General features: G+C 39.5%; 1 protein-coding gene across 2 annotated transcripts in view; it reads right to left on the bottom strand.

The window, feature by feature from the left end:
- SLC25A13 (solute carrier family 25 member 13) overlaps positions 1–13,666 on the bottom strand; it is a 173,498-nt gene that overhangs the window by 77,275 nt on the left and 82,557 nt on the right. For both annotated transcript variants that reach the window (XM_033088547.1, XM_033088549.1), the window contains exon 5: positions 6,979–7,118. In XM_033088547.1, the coding sequence (XP_032944438.1) occupies positions 6,979–7,118 (140 nt within the window). The remainder of the gene's footprint in view (positions 1–6,978; positions 7,119–13,666) is intronic.

Here is a 13,666-nt window from a genome sequence, read left to right as displayed (position 1 = left end):
AGATCCATCGTCTGGATATAGATGGCCAGCTGGGGGACCATGGGGATGCACAAAAAGCTCGGGTTGCTCAATCCAAAGCAAGGATCTTATTAGTTGTCTACTAACCTGTTTAAACAATTGTGGCTTCGGCAAGTTCTACCAGAACACAAGTGATTGTTTTTTGGTTAATGCCAAAATGCTCTATCAGTTCCAAAGTTTGAGAATTTGATGTTGCCATGGTTGAAAGTTATGTTTTCTTTTGTTTAGTGGTGGTCGGGAACAATTTCTTTTTTTAGCACATAGGGCCTTTTGTGTTGCAAGTTTTGCCTTGTACCAGGATGCTCTGACAAATATAGTAGCAAACCGTAAGTGATGGTGACTATAAAGCCCAGACCAGAGCTGACAAGGAACAATGACTCTCTGGAGGGACACGTGGCAGCACCTGTGGCAGCAGAAGTCCAGGGCTCCATGCTCTAGGGATCAAAATTTGAACAACCAGTGTTCAATTTACACAGACAAAACCTGGGCTGATTTGTATGCCATGCTAACTTGTAAGCCAAAATGATGGTCAATTTGATTTAACAGAAAGAACCAGAATTGTTCAGTTGCATTATTAACATAAATGTGCTTTGGCATCCCACAGGGTTGTCATGGGGCCCTTGTGAGCTAACGACAGGGTCCTTGCCAATAGGAACGGTCAGTCTGGGACACCAGATAAAGCTCTGACTCCCAGGTTCTAGTCCCAGTTCCATCCACTATGATTCACCTCTATGGGTCATCCTCTTCTGACAAAAGGGCAACCTGAATGAAGTTATGGTAAAACACTCACACCTTTAGGAATAGCGCTCTCCATTAGGTCAGGTTAACTTCATTCTTAAATGCTATTTGATGAGAAGATACTACAAAGAATTTTTAGCTCCATTCCTTCCCAGGTCAGCTATTCTGTTTCTTGCCCAACTTATGGAACCCCAGCTTCCAAATCTGACCTTTCCACCAATTTAAAGCATTGCTGATTTCTTGATGATTCGTCTTCTTGGAGCAAGAGGATGACGGTCTCTGGAAACAAAAGAAATGTCGTGGTTCCATAAAATGGGGAACAGAATTCCTTGGAAATGCCCAAGTCTGCGGGGCCGTAAGTAGGGTTCCTAGAGCATCATCCTAACTCCAAGGAACTGAGGAGAGGAGGTGGAAACAGTCCAGCAACACACACGTGAAAGGCAACTGCAAGCTAAGCACCGCTCTGCAGCCCCTGATTAAGCCCCTGTCCTGTGCTCCCCCTCTCAGTACACCACCACCATCCCCCCACTTGCCCAAACCTAAAACCTAGGCATCAACCAAGAGTTCCGCATATCCTTATTTGTCCTCAGCCTCGTAAATCACCGAGCCTGGTCAGGCCTATCCCTTTAGCTTCTCCTGAACCCGTTTACTTTGGCTCATCACAGTTACCATCTAACCCACGCCATCACTGCTGCTGTCTGGGATTAGAAAGTGACCAACTGGTGGTCCTCTCCTCAGTCAGATCCCTTTCCTTTTGATTTTCCACACGATAGCCAGAGTAATCGTTCTGAAACAAATACTATCATGTTTGTCTCTCTGAGCTTCCCCATCAACCTAGAGATGAAGACCCGAAGACCAGTTTCTGTGCTTTTAAACAGTCAGGGTTTTGTATCTAGACCAGTGTTTCTCAATGTGTGGCCCTCGGACCACCTGGAACACCACAGTCCAGGATGTTTGTTTGAAAGGTGGTTTCTTAGGCCCCACACAGACCTACTGAATCAGATCCTTGCAGATTGCTTTCAGAAAAATTTTACACGACATTTGAAAAACACGGCTCGAGATTTAGGAAAATTAAAATCAACTTCGGTTCTCCCTGTCTCGTCTTGAACAAATCCAGAAAGCTTCCCCAAGCTTCTGTGTGCTCATCTTCCATACAGAAACAAGAGTAAGTGCTTCACACTGAAAGTGATTATAAGGACAAATACAAGTCAAAGCACTTTCTAAGCTGGAAAGTACTCTATGAGAAGTAGTTAACAGCAATTGTTTTCTAGTTAACAACTATATTGCATATGGTAGCAATCCTAGGCTTTTTCTATCTAGATATTGGAGCCACTAGAAATTCGTATGTGTAGATTATTTTTAAATTGTAATAATTATGAGTGAAATATAGACCTATGATTATGAAACATTACCAAAAAGTAAATGGAAACAACAGTAACACATACTCCTACCGAGAGCTGTTTTATTATCATACCTGGCAATTAATGGGTAAGGGTCAAGTATGCTAAATGTCCAGCAGTGCATGGCTGTACACCCCCATTCAGAAGCACAGCCCCTTCCAGAACAGAAAGTAACTGTTCAGAGTCTTGGCCCTGGAGACAGTGGTATATAGTGGAAACAGCATCATATTTTTGAATCATGCACGTCTGTGTAATCTTCTGGCAGAAGCTAAGCTCTAGAACGGTTTCTCTGTACTCTTTTGGGGTACTCCTTTGGCAGCCTAATGAAAGCCATGAGCATTTTCCCCAGACAAGTATCTGTAAATGCAAAATTTTACCCTAGAGTCTGTTTATTCTTTCGCATATAATAGGGGATAATGATAATTATCTCTCAGGGTATTGAGGAATGCTATTATCAGAAACAGAATATTGAAAAACCCTTTGTCAATTATAAAGATTGTTACTATTATTACTTTTTTTTTTTTTTTTTTAGAATAACTCTTAGTACTACTGACTCTACAGAAAAATTTGGCAGAAACATTTAAGAGACCTTTCACTCTATGCTCATAGTTACCTACAATGCCCACCAGATAAAAAAATGGGCAATGGATCTAAACAGACATGTCTCCAAAGAAGACATACCATAAGCACAGGAAAGATGCTTGACATCATTAGTCATTAGGGAAATGCAAATATAAATCACAAATGAGATACCACAATACAGCTTCTAAAGTGAAAGGCCTCAATTTCCTCATCTGTAAAATGGGGCCGTTAACTCGATGACCTGATGCTGGTCTCTGACCCTTTATGTTTGTACTTTAGATGGCAGCTCTAACCGTACTTTGAATGTTAGTTTCAGGTTTATACCTACCACAAGGGTTTATGCTACAAGAGAACAACCTCGAAGGGTGTACATTTTATACCTGTTTGTGGCTGCACCTTTTGAGCCGTCAGGTAAATAAACATCAGAACAGACCCTAGACTTGTACAATATAAGTGTCTCAAAAGTTGCATGAGGCCTCATGACAAATCCTGCATCCTCAGCAAACATTTGCTGAATTGGGTGGTTTGCTCCATGCAAGTAATAATCACAACAGAAGAAATACTTCCAAACACGGTAGAAAGTTCTACGTTAATACCATTCACGAATAGTTCCAGCAGATATAAAATAGGAACGTTCCTCCAAATTCTTTTCTAAATATACTGTTTTCAGTATGTTAAAATGCATTATTCAACTAGCCACCATAATATCAGAGCTTTGCTCTAGGAGCTGAGAGTAGAAGTATGTGGACAAGTTTATAGAATATTTTAAAATACACACACATACCCATATACAACACTGCATTCATATTCACAATACACAGCATCGCTCATGCAGTGAAGTGGAGATGACAGACCTGGGCATGAAAAGTAGCAGCAATACATGCAACAGTATTAATGATGGGGTAACCGGACTGTGGCTCCCCTCCCTCTGACATCCTTCCCTACCAACAGCAACAAGACTCTGGGAAGGAGGATTTGTTCTCCGCTACTTCCTTCATTACTACCAGTTAGATGCAAAGTGCAAACAAGGCACGTTTAGCTCTCAGGGTATTTCCTTGATTCCACACTTTATACATTTTATAACCAAAGCACAGAAAACAACATCCCAGCTCAGCACTCAAGGGAGGCCCCTGACCAGCACCAGCTCCATGGGTGACCAGCTGGTCCAGGTCATACAGACAAACATGGAAACACGTGAAGTCCCCACAGCCATGTGGCGGCTTATGACAAACTCACTCTTGCTTAGACAGCGTAAAACATTTATTACATGAAGAAAATAAAAATCTGACCTTGCAGACAACGGCACTGCCCACCAATCACAAACACATGTACATATAGAAGCAGAGGTAACACACAAGAGTGTGAGGCTTCAGTTGGCTGGAACCAATCTGAACTACTTTCTAGAACCTTCAGTGGGATCGAGCAATGTTTCTACATACTGCTCAGGCTCCCTGAAACCACAAGCATTTCTCAGCCGTCCCAAAGGCTGCTGTTCTTCAGTACGTGACAGGTAGCAGCATGCACAGTGGCAGTTCTTTCACATCTCAAGCAGCCGTGTCTGCTCTCATGACCTTGGCACTAGCCAGGGAGCTGGCGCCTGTGTTTCTGAGCCCTGCCCTAGAGCAGAAAGACGAGCAATGCTTGACAAAGCAAAAGTCTGACACATAGGATATTAAGTTCACTGATATCTTTAAGAAGTTCCCTGCATCCAGAAGAGAGTTCAAGCAGATGAAAAATCTGAATGGGGCTAGCCGGAGGAGGGGAATGACCCAATGGTGGACATCAAACGTGGTATTTCACTGGCCTTCACATAAAGTCCATCACAACACATCCATCAACTCCTTTAACTGTGAGCTTGGAGTGGGACACAGAAGAAAGGCCCTCACTGGGATAATTATGTGAGATAACCATTTTAATTTAGTAAAAGTTGAACGCTTACCTTTGGGCTACAAACTCAAAATCATCCCACGCAGGACACTGTGGGATGAGTCCGTTTACCGTCATAGAATGGAGTCAAATTCCAGTGGGTGCCCTACAAGTTGAAGCTGGAAACCTCATTAGTAATCTCTGAGTCATCTAACCTTCGACTCTGGCCTCTCTATACTCTATCTCGCTGAAGGCCTAGAAGCTGCGGTGAGTGGTTTAAAGCCCACTCAATTCAGTGTAATTGATACTTGCTTAAAGGAATCCACGATCAGCCTTACCACTGCTCACATCCTATTAAGACTAAAAGTTAATTAGGCTGCGTTCCATAAAGTTAATTTGAGGCATTTGTCTCAATAGCATTATTGTAATTATTCCTCATCAAAATGAATACCACCTCCTACTGTGCGCCAAGGTCTTGTGTCAACAACAGCAAAAATCTAACAACTCGACTTCCATTCTCCACCTGAGTTATGTAAGTGGGTTGACATGGAAGTGCAAATGGGGATTCATAGACATGCACGTGTTTTTAACGAATATTACCAAGTCAGGTTTTAGACATCTTGTTTTTAAGTTTCCAAAGGCCAGGAAAATAAAAGTAAACTAAACAGCATGACAGATTTCATACATCACAACAATGCCAGTAAAAGTCAAAAAGAGAAGCACCTATTCAAGTCCACCTATTACATATGCTGGTGTCTAGGAATGGACGCCACAAAACACTGGTTGAATGAGCACACCACAAGGCGTGTGTGGGTGTCTGTGGGGACAGAGCCAGGAGTGCAGTTTCCAGGTTCTCAACCTCACGTTGGAAGGTGCTGGCTCAGGTAGTAAATGGCCATCAACTGTAACTGGATGGCCATCAGCTGTGGCTAGTTGGCCGTCAGCTGTAACCAGTGAGCCACTGGCCACTAATATAACTGCCGTGGCTACGCTCGCAGAAAAATGGGGGCTAGCAAGAAGATGGTGGCTGAGCTAGCAAGAGCGGATTGCAGTTAGGACGGCGGGTTGCAGACAGTGTGGCTCCTGCTTCCTGTGTCTCCAACCCAGCCGTCAGCGAGAATATAGTCGTATGACTCCCCTATCTATGGCTCCGTGGGTGTTCCTTTTTGGCCTCACCATGTCCTGCGTTCTTATGTGAGGAGCGGGACCAGAGAACCCACATGACACCCTGCATGACAGTGTCCTGTGCACCTTCCACCTCTACCCCACAGCTGTGTTTCCAACCACTCCTCAGAAGGCTGGCAAGCCCTCGGGCACACAAGAGAAGCAGGGACATCAAGGTACCCATTAGGGACATCACTAGTATCAAAGAACAGAAGGAGGTTTCCCTGGCAAAGTTTTCCTCAAGACCCTAAATTTATATATAGCAATCTGATCCCCTAAACGACTCTTTTAAAATACATTTAATAAAATATAAAATGTAATTGTCAGAGAAACAAACCAAATGCATAAAAATTCAAAAGAGTGGTTTATCATATATACTTAACATATCACGTAGCTATTGGTCTCTAGGGGCTAAATGTTAATATCACAGTACAAACATGTTTAAAATTAAGCTTCAAGAGGAAAACTACACTGCAATCATATTTTGTTACTACTCTTCTCTTGGCATCATCAGTGGTTCAGTGACATGATCACAATAAGGGGGATGGGGAGAGAAAGGCAGGAAGGACCAGGCCGGGCACATCTACAAATGTCGGCAACTCCCACAGTCTAATCCTGGATACGGACAGCAAGTGCCCTTCCAACAGTGGCTGCACAGTAGAAGCACCTACGAAGCTTTAAATATCCCGATGCCCAGCCTGTCCATCCCCTCACCCACCCCGAAATCAAATCAAATCTACTGTAATCTCTAGGGGTGGGACCTAAGCGATAGTAGTTTGTAAAGCTCACCAGGTAATACCAATATGCAGCCAAGTTCCAGACTTGTGCCTCGTCTATGACAGGCCTCAGATTTAATGATTCCACTGTTAGATGCTGATGATGACATCTGTCCATTTCTCAGGGGGAAACAAAACTTGGGTAAACAGTAGTAGAACTAGTCATAAGCCAAGAGCACAAGTTTCAATTTTGCCCTTGAGGTACATGACTTTTGAGCAAATTACTCAATTTCCTGGGACCTCAATGTGTATTTCTTTTAAATGTAAAGAGGTTCTACATAATCTGTAAGAGCCCATTTAATCTTATGGTTTCTACACACTCTAATAGAGACATACCAAATGGAATCATTTGGCCCGGGTTAGAAAGTTTGAGGTAAATCAGGATCCCAGTTTTACTTATTTAATCTCTGTAACTTTTTAAGAGCTAGACCCACCAGCAAAAACTGAGTGAATTCCGCATACGTCAGGTGTCTCTTTCTTTCTTTTCCAAAATGCAGTTGCACAAATTCTGAATCCCAGTTAAATGGAATATGTTGATGAATTGTAGTCTGTTCAAAAACTTGCTTAACATCCTCTGAAAACAGAAGGAAACGAGGTTAATTAAAACAAAGCAAATCAGGTTCGTCCTTATAAAATGTTATGAAACGGACATTGCTACTTTCTTCTTATAAAAAGCAACTAATTCAACTTTTAAAACACACACAGATTACAAAACCATGGCAGAAATAAAAAGTCAGAATCCTCATGGAATCAGTCAAGAAATCAAATAATCCCACCAAATAAAATGAAGAAACACACACACACACACACACACCTAAAATGCAATAGGAAATCAAATCGAAGTAATAAGCCACATCTAATATCATCATGTCCTATGTTTTCTAGGCATAGGGGATGTAATTCAATCTTTAGTGGCATGAAAAACAGAGATACATACAGAAACACACATAACACTATACAAATCTTAAACATAGTCCTTTATGGAGTTATTGAAAAGTTTTTGAGGGTTTAGAAATCAGATAAATCTACAAGTCCATGTTCAACAGCATGAAGACTCTATTTGAGCTTTAGAAAGTTACATTATTTACCAAATCACACTTGAAAACAAAGGTGGTGGGAAGAAAACCCAGCTGCCCAATTCTTTAACTTCACACGACACACTTTGAGCTTGACAAAAGTTCTCAAATGGTCCAAATTACTCCATTTTAAGATGGGCTACCAAACGTGCTAGTACTGATTCTTCACCCCTTTGTAGCCTCTACCACAAAACTGTCAGAGGACTGACAGAAAACAACAATATGAAAAACCTTATTTTTCTAAAGCTTCATGTTTTTATTTACTAATCTCCTCCTCCCAAGAAAACTGTATGTTTGGAAGGTAGAGGAAACACAAATTATTATTATATTAATGAATTTTGTCCTGGTCTTCACATTGTTAAATACAGCCACCGTGTTGCCCCGAAAATAAGACCTAGCCGGACCATTAGCTTTAATGCGTCTTTTGGAGCAAAAGTTAATATTAGACCCGGGTCTAATATAAGACCCGGCCCTTATATTATATTAAAATAAGACCGGATCTTATATTAATTTTTGCTACAAAAGATGCATTAGAGCTGATGGTCCGGCTAGGTCTTATTTTCAGGGAAACACGGTACCAAGCCTGCTTATTTTTATGAGCAAACTGTGCTTCATACCTTGTTTTTTTTCCCCTTTGCGTCTATTTTAAAAGAGAAAAAATAAGTTCTTTAGTCCCCTAAAGGGTGCCAAAAATCCTGGCACATGTTTCCACTGTTTCCCCCAAATTTCCTACTTCCACCCCATTCCACCCACAAGTTTTTATTCCATGCTTTTAAAGTTTCCAGCAATTTTTAAAGTCTTGCCATGAAGAAACAGTAGTGCCGCCATCAGCATAAGGTTGGGTGTGTATGTGCACAGAGAAGGCAGTAAAAATCAGAATTATGCCAGGCATAAATTTTATAAAAGGTGGCAGAAAACCTCAGGCTGGCCCTAAGGAGGACAATAATAATAAAAAGTTTTAAAGTACAACCCTGAATGTATGAGAATTCATTCTATCTTCTCTACTTTCAGGAAAAAAAGAGACAGGATATTAAAAAAAAAAAAAAAGGGGGGAATCAAGAGTTAAGATTTAAAGAAAGGGAAAAAAAATAAGGAAAAGACTTCCAGAGGATCTGGGGAGAGTGGGGGGTTGTCCTCAGTGAAATGAATTAAATAGAAGGAGACGAGACGCTGCAAGTTTCCTTCGGCTCTAAAACGCTTGAGAAGAAATTACCAAACTGAAATTCAAGTAACTTGAGTTCAAATTCTACTAAATGGTGGCTAACACTCATAGGTACCATGTGTAAGCTGTTGTTCTCATGGCTATGATATGGGTAAGTCTTCAGTGGTGAAAAGAGGTATTAACCTAGATAATCTGTAGCTCCTTTCCAGTTCTCAATTTCTATAGCCCTATATTAAGCAGGCCCTATAGAGATTCAAGGAAGGTCACCACAATCTTCTAATCTTTATATAATTAGAAATGAGAAATGATGTTCAAATGAAAAAGTTGTGACCAAAAGGAAAAACAATTTTTCCCCACTAAAAATAAAATTTTACACTGTAATAAAATTTTAGAAAAATAATATACAAACAAGAATGGCTTTCTTGTCATGTTTCTGCCAAAGGTTCCAGTGAAATAAAGTTTTAATGTAATAATCATAGGATAGCTGTCAAAAAGGAGGTCCTTCCTTTTTTTGACCTCTCCTTCAATGTCCCATAGAAAATAAAAGAGGGTATTAAACCAAATATTGGCATGTAAAGCCAAGGCACGTATACATTTTAATATTTAAATGGTTTAAACTGTAAATTCATGTAAATTTAAGTTACTCAAAACTTAGTGAATGAATTTAAAATGTGCCTCACCCTAAACAACAATCTTATTTTTCCTATAATTAAAGTAACATTTACTGCTTATTAGACCTCTGACTTGAATTCAACACTGTGAATGTTCCATCCTATCCTAAGTCTAGAGCGTTTTCTACTATTCCACAGAGCTTGTTTCTCTTCTACAAATGCCTGTGTGAAGTACTGAAATCTAGTCTCACTCAAGTACAGAGCTATATGTGATCCCTAAGGCATATCTCAACTCTACAAATTGTCAATCCTACACACCTGTATAGGTAATGGTTATAAAAAGACGTCACTACAATACATATATATATGCAGATATGTGTGTCAGTACACATATTTGGTGTATATCTTTTCTTTCCACATAGATTATTAGCACCTTGAGAGCAAAGGCCATATATTTCACATCTGATTCTCCCAGTGTGGCCACACAGTGGAGGGCACAGAACAACCACTTACTAAGTAGTGGTTGAATTTAAATGAGTCAGAAAAGGTTTACAATAGTGTGACAGGTTAAGGACAGTGGTAACAAATCCTTTGAGGCACTATAGTTTTCATCTTCCTGAGAAGCTAGTTCAACAATTATTTCCTGAAATTTTAGTGTGCTGTGTAAGAATCATCAATCAGTCTTGCTACTGTGTTTCCCCCAAAATAAGACCTAGCTGGACAATCAGCTCTAATGCGTCTTTTGGAGCAAAAATTTATATAAGACCCGGTCTTATTTTACTATAATATAATGTAATAATAATATAATATAATATAATATAATATAATATAATATAATATAATATAATATAATATAATATAATACTGGGTCACATATTAATTTTTGCTCCAAAAGATGCATGAGAGCTGATTGTCTGGCTAGGGCTTATTTTCGGGGAAACACGGTAATGAAAGTCTCCAACCCCGCTCCCAGGCTCATTCAAGTCTACCGAGGGGCTGAAGAATCTGCATTTTAAGCAGCATCCCAAAGGTTTTTCTGATACATGGGTCCAGGATCTCATTTTGAAAAACATTTATCCTAAAGAGCTATGGAAGGGTTAGATTTACTCCGAGTTACTAATTTTTAACTTCCCATTGAAACAGACAAGCATATTAAAGGACGGAGGTAGGAAAGATTTTCCAGACCAGCCAAAGCAATGAAGTAATGTGTAAACGCAGGCCATGTGTAGAGGCAACAGGACACACAGGGCCATGTTGCACAAGCCAGCGGATGACATTCACTTCATGGCCCACGGGGCTGGGGCTCCTCGGAGTTGGACAGCTTACAAACTACATGATCCTGAGAATGTGGCCCCATTACCAGTTGTCAGCTGTTCTAACCTTCGGGCACTTGTAAGAATGCCAGTCCTTAGCGAGCCATCAAATTCTAAGTAGCACAACTTATGAGCATTGTGCTGTGTACTAGGCCCTGTGGGAAGTGGAAGGAGGGGTAGAAGACATGGTACTGTACCCAAGTCTAACCTACAAAAAATAACTGAAAACAGCTCCAAACAGTATACCATATTAAACGATAAAGTGCAGGCGTTCCTCGTGGTGAAGAAATAGAAGTGTAAAGAGGGAGGCACTTACAGAAGTGGGAGAAAAGAGTTTCTTGGAGAAGATAAACTTGATCAGGGCCCTGAAGGCTGTCGAGGATTTGTGCAGACAGATCTATGAGGGAGTTTTTCAGTGGAGAACAACAGCATGAGGAAGGGTTCATTTTTTTTAAATGAATTGAGGGTCCCATCAGAGCGCTTTGGACCAAAGCCACCTGGCGTCACTAAGACATGACAGATCCTGCTCCAGGCAGTTATAGATGTTGGTATCCATTGCCACCGTCAAATAATATTTTTAAACCCCAAGGACTTGGTGCTACATTTGTGATGAGGAAAATGTTGCTATGGGAAGTATAGTTAAGGGACCCTGCGGAAAAACAAAGACCTGGAGCTTTTTACACTTGGTACAATTTACACAAACTTTATTTTCTATAAATAAATTGTTTTATGTACTCAAATATCATAAAATTGCCAACAGAGGTTTATGTACTCAAATATTATAAGACTGCCAAGCCCTTCTAACTGGATAAAGCAAATAATATGCCAAGCGGGAAGGAGTATGATTGGTCAAGAGGAAGACTACCAACATTTCTACTCATTGTCATGGCTAATCAACTCCTAACAAATGAAAATATTAAATTTTGCCACTCTGGAAAACTCACACACTTTCTCCAAAAATATTTTATAGGTTCATAAGTCTTTGAATATTTCATCCTGCTCCAATAAGTCATTCTGGGGCACTCATTATCTAAAATAGTTGGCCTGTACATTTTCTTGTAGGTTCATGAATAGAAACAATATCTATAAGCCCACCAGTCACACTGGGTTCTGGGAATTTCCCCCTCACTTTGGAGGACACTGTAATATCACTTCAGGTTAATAAACTTTTCTCCTTTCAAGCAATACAAATAGCTTTCTCACTTAACAATTGATTGTTTAACAGATTGCTCCGTGCCTTGTGAGGCTATGAAAATCAGAAATTAAAAACCAAAGTGATTTTCAAATTCTGCTCTGTACTCTGGCTCCCACAGAAAATTCCATGAGCTTTACCATGAAAGACTCCAGGAATCAACCTTAGGGCAATGCTATCACTAAACCATTCCCTGACTTTCCAAACCAAACTTGTAGTCCTAGAGAGGAAAGAAGAAATCCAAAAAGTTCTAGGATTCTTGGTTACTTACCTCTTTCAGTGAAATTAAAAAAAAAATATATATATATATAATATATATATTATATATATATATGAAAACGGTCAGCTGGTGAGTTATAGTTTTTATACACACACACATACATAGGCATGACTTAGCAGATATTTCACTAACTTAAAAAGAATTAGAAGAAGGTCTCTCCTAGCCTAAAACACAAGTTCTTAAAATCTTACCCCCAGCTTGAGGTCCTCTAGGCAAAGAAACAAAACTGAATTAGCACTGGAATATGAATGAAGCACTAGATACGTATTTTGGATATTTAAAGTCATATTTTTTCATAGCTCACCCACTCCTCCTGAAAATAAAAACAAATTAGAATGCTTATCTCTTAAACTATAATTGTTACTTCAGCCTGTGCCAAATAAACTATATTTGGAAGGCCTATAGTTCCCATAATTTCACCAAATAATGATGATATTATTTAAAGCAAGACTTCACCAAATAAGCTCAAGAATCCTTCTAGTTTATTTGTGGGATTTTGCTTTCTCCAAAAATGTCTTCAGCCTAAAAGTCTGCTGTATTTTTCTTTTTAGATTACAAAAAGACAATAACAAAGTGGCAATTGTTTCTTTCCTAAATATAACTTCCAAGTCAACTAATTTTCCCTAAGCTAAAATTTCCTAGGCTACAGAGTATGGTTGTAGAGGAGAGAGTTGTCATTTTTTAAAAGCTGAGTTGCAGATGACATGGTCTTGTGTATAGACAGTCCTAAGGAATCCACTGGAAAACTATTAGAACTAATAATAAACGAGTCCAGCAAGGTTGAAGAACACAAGATCAAGACATAAAAATCAACTGTATTTCCATACACTGAAAATAAGCAACCTCCAAAAATGAAATTAAGAAACCAATTCCATTTATAATAGCCTCACAAAGAATAAACTACTTAGGGATAAACTTAACAAAAGGCATGCTAAGCCTGTACTCTAAAAACCATAAAACATTATTGGAAGAAATTAGTAAAGACCTAAATAAAAAGGACATTCCATGCTCATAGATTGGAAGACGTAACATTGTTAAGATGGCAATACTGCCCAAAGTGATCTAAAGGTTTAGCTGGCTTCTTTGCAGAAACTGACAAGCTGATCCTAAAATTCATGTGGAAATTCAAGGGACCCAGAATAGCCAAAACAATCTTGAAAAATAAAAACAAGGTTGTATTTAAACTTTACTACAAAACTACAGTAATCAAGACTGTGTGGTACTGGCATAAAGACAGACATATAGATAAATGGAACAGATTTTGGAGTCAAAAAATAAACCCTTACATTTGATTTTCAACAAGAGTGACAAGACAATTCAATAGGGAAAGATTTCAGTCTTTTGAACAAATTGTGCTGGGACAACTGGATACCCACATGTAAAAGAAAGAAGTTAGAACCCTACCTCATATCATATACAAAAAATGGAGCAAATACCTAAATATAAGAGCTAAAACTGTGATGCTCTCTGACAGGAAAATATAGGCAA

Source organism: Rhinolophus ferrumequinum, chromosome 20 (assembly GCF_004115265.2).
Source record: "Rhinolophus ferrumequinum isolate MPI-CBG mRhiFer1 chromosome 20, mRhiFer1_v1.p, whole genome shotgun sequence".
Lineage (NCBI taxonomy): Eukaryota > Metazoa > Chordata > Mammalia > Chiroptera > Rhinolophidae > Rhinolophus > Rhinolophus ferrumequinum.
This window is presented reverse-complemented; position numbering and strand designations above follow the sequence as displayed.